This window comes from Cyprinodon variegatus, unplaced genomic scaffold (assembly GCF_000732505.1).
Source record: "Cyprinodon variegatus isolate N-32 unplaced genomic scaffold, C_variegatus-1.0 Scaffold77, whole genome shotgun sequence".
Taxonomy (NCBI): Eukaryota; Metazoa; Chordata; class Actinopteri; order Cyprinodontiformes; family Cyprinodontidae; genus Cyprinodon; species Cyprinodon variegatus.
The window spans coordinates 1,270,974-1,275,969 of NW_015150530.1; the positions used below are offsets into that span (position 1 = coordinate 1,270,974).

The 4,996-nt window shown below is 35.2% G+C and overlaps 1 protein-coding gene across 1 annotated transcript in view; it reads left to right on the top strand.

Annotated features, from left to right (window-relative positions):
• Window positions 1-3,501: 3,501 nt before the first annotated feature.
• The window catches only part of LOC107083563 (meprin A subunit beta-like), a 10,867-nt gene continuing 9,372 nt past the window's right edge, over window positions 3,502-4,996 (top strand). The window contains 4 exon segments of the mRNA XM_015372881.1: window positions 3,502-3,686; window positions 4,489-4,518; window positions 4,644-4,669; window positions 4,797-4,881. Coding sequence (XP_015228367.1) covers window positions 3,593-3,686; window positions 4,489-4,518; window positions 4,644-4,669; window positions 4,797-4,881 — 235 coding nt within the window. The 5' untranslated portion in view covers window positions 3,502-3,592.

Here is a 4,996-nt window from a genome sequence, read left to right on the forward strand (position 1 = left end):
AAACTAGAAGCCATCACAGCCATCATGATATTAAAATAAAGCACACCCAAGAACAATCTCAATAGTTATGCAAAAGATATTTGTAGACTACCCTTGATTTTTTCTTTAAATGTCAATTGTATAAAGCGGTATTAAACTAAAGAACACCCTGCAAGGGTGCAAGGGTGTTTTTCCCTAACTGTAAATATGCCATCTGTTTATTTATGTGTAGATAGATAGACGTAGTGAAGGTTTATCACATTAGTGTGATTCCTTTAAACATAATCTGTTTTGCATGTCCTTACAAATACCACAATCTGCTCTGTCTAAATAAAACAAAGGCTAAACATTACCGTACTTATTTTCCAGGATCTCTAGCTAAGCTATAGGTGATCTGAAAATATTACAACCGTATGCCATTTTTAAGACATCAATTTTGTTTAAACCTTTTCACAAAACATTTGCTTTTTATTTCAGTCTTATATTCAGGTTATTTTAGTTCTGTGATCAAAAGGTTTAGGGAAGTAAGTAAAGGTTAAATTAATTTAAAAGCGGACATACACTAGTAAACATCAAACATGGGAAGTCATGTTGCATGACTCAAACAGACAATAACATAAAAAAAAAAATAGTAGGAAAAAGAGGAAATAGTTCTCTTTCCTAAGAACCCTGAATAAATACTTCCTTATTTTCCTTTTTTTTTTTTTTAAGTTTATTATATGTCTTTGTCCTCAGTATTAATACAACTTAAATATATTTGCATATTTAACCGCACCAGGTACAACACCATTTAACTTCAGAATTACCTTAAGTATTCATGGCATGGCTGTAGAAATGCTGAAAAATGTTGAAAATGTTGAAAAGTTGTTAGAAAAAGTTGTTAGAGCATTCTGTTAGGGTTCCTGAGGTTCTGAGTTCGAGTCCCACAAACTGCCATGGACTGCAACTCTCCATCCCTGAACAAGACCCTTAACCCCTAACTCCCCGGGCGCCACAAAATGGCAGCCCACTGCTCCCCAAGGGGATGGGTTAAATGCAGAAAGTGAATGTCCCCATTGTGGGAAAAAAAAAAGGTGGAGAACTGGAGAATCTCCCTTAGGCCGGGCATACACTTTCTGATATTTTGTCCTTTTCTCCAGTCATGCAAGAATTTTTTTGAAACTGGTTCAGCCTCATCATGCCTGCGTATAGTAGTGTAATGAGGGGTGATTAGCCTATCACGACCACCTCCCGATCAGGAATCATTAGGTCGGGAGAAAATCAAATATGTTTGAAATTCAGTTGGCCCTCGTAAGGTGTTTGTGAGTAAATCCTGCGTCTATGAGCCCATTTATCAGAACCTCATGCACTGCACATGTGCAAACAAGAGAGTTCCTCTTCTTCACTTTCCAGATTGGCGGGTTCGACAAGCGCCAATTTTGGTGCTCGGCACCATCGTACAGTTTGAGCTGTAGCTGAGTACAACAATTGAAAATATCCTACAGTGTATGCCCGCACTGTTAGCAAACAATAACCTTTTTATAGTTAAGGAACCAGTTTTTGACCATCTACACTTTATGAAATGACTTGTGATTTACCCTGCTAGAAGTATCTAAGAAAAATTTTCTGATGCAGTGTTTATCAAATCACATTGACAGAAATAATTTTTACAGAAACTTTGCAAATAATTTTAATAGAGAGAAAAGATTCTGATAACAACATAGAGGTTAACTCGAAATGTAAGCCCTGCAAAAATAAGCCATATCTTTTATATTTATATAGCAGTAGTGAAGGGAACATAATTTTTGTATTTCAATGCAAAATTATTGCTTGTGTTGAATTTCTGACAGCGAAATGCAACAGGCCCACCAAACCCACGAACACTTCCACAGTAACCAATAAAAACAATATAGGGTTATTTCTTTGTCTGATTAATAGGTGCTAAACTGATCAGTTTCGGCTGTGAAACAAAAGCATAATGCTCTCTAGGTTGGACTGTGTATAAAGACACAGATAAGAGCTGTTGTTGGGTATATATTATATCAATATAGTTTTAAAAAATGCAGTTACATATAAACAAAGATTATGTTTTATGAACACCTCAGGAACTGCATCTTGAAATATATGAACCAAAGAAGGGAATTAGCATGGCAGAGGCATTTAATCCAAGCCTAGCATAAAAAAACAGATTACATTTTCAGAATATACTTTGGGACAAACTCCTACATCCATAAAGACCATCATTTTCAACAAGCGTGCAAATGAGGATGTTATCCCATATGTGAAGTATGGGGTTGAACATGTGTGGGTAGTTTGCGGTAAGAAGGACTGGTGCATGCAACAAAATAAACTGCTGAGGAAGGTAAATTGTGCCAGACGTCAGGTGAGAAGTGAAAGTTTGGGCATAAATGTAAAGTTTGGGCATAAAAATGATTGCTTAATATTCTTATGAACAGCAAAATCAGTGTTTTATAGGGTGACTATCACAAAGATCCGATATCTAATTTTCTCAAATTGCTGGCCAGAATTTCAGAATATCCGTAGAGGCTTTTTGAAGGACACCTTTAAATCGTGACTAAGCTTCACAAAATCAAAGGCAAAAATAAGCAAACTTCTCTTTGCCGCATGCCTGGTGCAATGCCATAGCTTCTTTCACATCATTTCTAATTTGTTGAGAAAGCTGTATTGGTCTAGCTTCTATCTGCAGTTGCTAGCTTTGGAGAAACTTTGCCTCTGCCAGTCTAAATAATCCAAAGTTCCTAAGTGGATGGACCAATTTATAAATTTTGCTCTAAGATCTATCTTTTCACATTGTCAGTTGCAATATGATTGACCAGCAAAAGGGTATCTAGGTCTCTACTAGGATGGATGGATATGTTGAAACTCTCGGTTAGGCATATGCCCGTCTCTGGAATATGGCCTAGATGAGTAACTGTCTAGCTCGTCACATTTTCGGTAAATGCTCATCTGAGAATTTTCCAATGCTTACTCTGACCAACCTGATGCCTGGTGGTCTATTAGAAGCTGAACCTTGAGGATGGCGTTCTGTAAAAATGTATGTTTTGTTGTGAATAACAATACAGTACTACTGGGATTTATTCTTGTTTAATTTGTTCAGTCAGCCTCATTTTACCTACCTCTATTATGCCTAAATGTGTCCCGATTTCACCAGTCCACCCTGGCAGTTCATAAGCGGTCTTGGTGTATTAGTTCTGCTTTGCTCTCTAGTTATTCTTGTCTCCATGTCGCTCATGTCTCTTTTGCATCTTGTTTTGGCGTTCCACAACTTGTGATTTCTTTGTTCTCTAATAAAATTAAGTTTCCCCTTTTATATCTGGTTCCCCTGTACCCATTGAATTATAATTTTGGTAAAACAACATTTTTTTTTAATTCACCCAAAGTTCTTCCTCTTTAGCTACCTCCTTACCTGGTATATAAGACCTGTGTCTCAACTAATTTTGACAGTTTTCCTGCTGATCACAGACTTATGCCATCTTCTTCCCTTGTCCTCATTATATATTGCTTTTTTTTGTTTAAAACTTAACTTTTCTTATTTTGTGAAGGAAGAGTCTTATCTTGCCCATCATTTTTACGCATCCATTTGGCTCCCTAGGCCCTCTAGGCCATCTCTGCAATGCCAAGACTAAACAAGATGCAAGGCAGCAGTTTTTTCATAGTAATCTTGGTGGTTTCACCCGCCCTCTCCATGAACACAGTAAGTATTTTAGGTTTTATGCATGCTAAGATAAACCACTGATAAATATAACCTTTTTAAGCTTGAGACAGACGAACTGGGACAGGAACTAACACCGTTTTGACTTATCAATGTATAACTGTAATAATTTTATATAGTTGTCATTGTCTTATTCAACCTATTCAAGACATATCTTATCTTAGAATCTTGAACACATATATGTAATGGTGAAAATTCCTAAACCTTGTTTTTGTTTAGTTTTAGTTTGTGTTTTGTACCGAGCCTTTCATTATATTCACTGTCTTAAGCCACAATATCCTGGGATCAGTAAATACTCCAAACATCCCTATAAAAACTCAAAACCCCACTTGTAGATAAACCCACATACAGTAATTCTCTGATGCACCCACCAGTTCCAAGCTTGCATGAATCTGCCTTTACTTGTTAGTTCAAATCAGCATTTCAACTTTAATGATTCTTTCATCATTCAGTTTGTGTAAAAATGTGTTGGTGAGGAAAGAAAGTTAATGTAAATTTGATGAAACAGCAGGAATAAAGACATTGTTTGATCTTTAATTTGTTAGATTTATTTTCTAGACCTAACCAAAATAAGAGCTCCTTTTCCTAAAAAAATTCAATATATTCTAGCCATTAATTTTCTTCCTCACACCAAAAAAATGTCCTGCTAACTTGTCTTATTTTTTTATCTAGCAAGAATCAAACACGGTTGGTAAGTTGTTTTATGTGTGTTTTTTCATATTATTTTGTATAAGTCATTTTGTTCAAGGGTTTATATCATTAAATTCAAAGAAGACTTGTGTTGTTTTTTTCTGTAGACATTGACGACAACAAGAATAACACTGATGGTGAAGTTGATTTTCTCTGTTATAATAAAGGAAACATGCTGTTTCTGTATCAGATTTAATAATAGATTTATGAACTGTAGCTTTCTGATTATTTTGAAAAATAAGTATTTTTTTCTTTATCTTAGATCCATTAAGTGATGATATTCATAAGGTAAGTTTATCAGGCAAAAGTTGAAGGTTTATTTCTCTAAGAACAGTGACTTAACGAAAACTCAAATTGTGTGATATTGTGTGACGAAAAATGTCACACATTATATCTTATATAATTTTTATTTAAGCCGCCAAACACTGGAAGAAGTAGTACCCTGGGAAGAGACATTCTGTGGAAATCTCCAGTTCCCTACACGATGAATGAAAACATTGGTGAATAGCTCTATCTATCTATCTATCTATCTATCTATCTATCTATCTATCTATCTATCTATCTATCTATCTATCTATCTATCTATCTACATATATCTACATACAAACACAAATA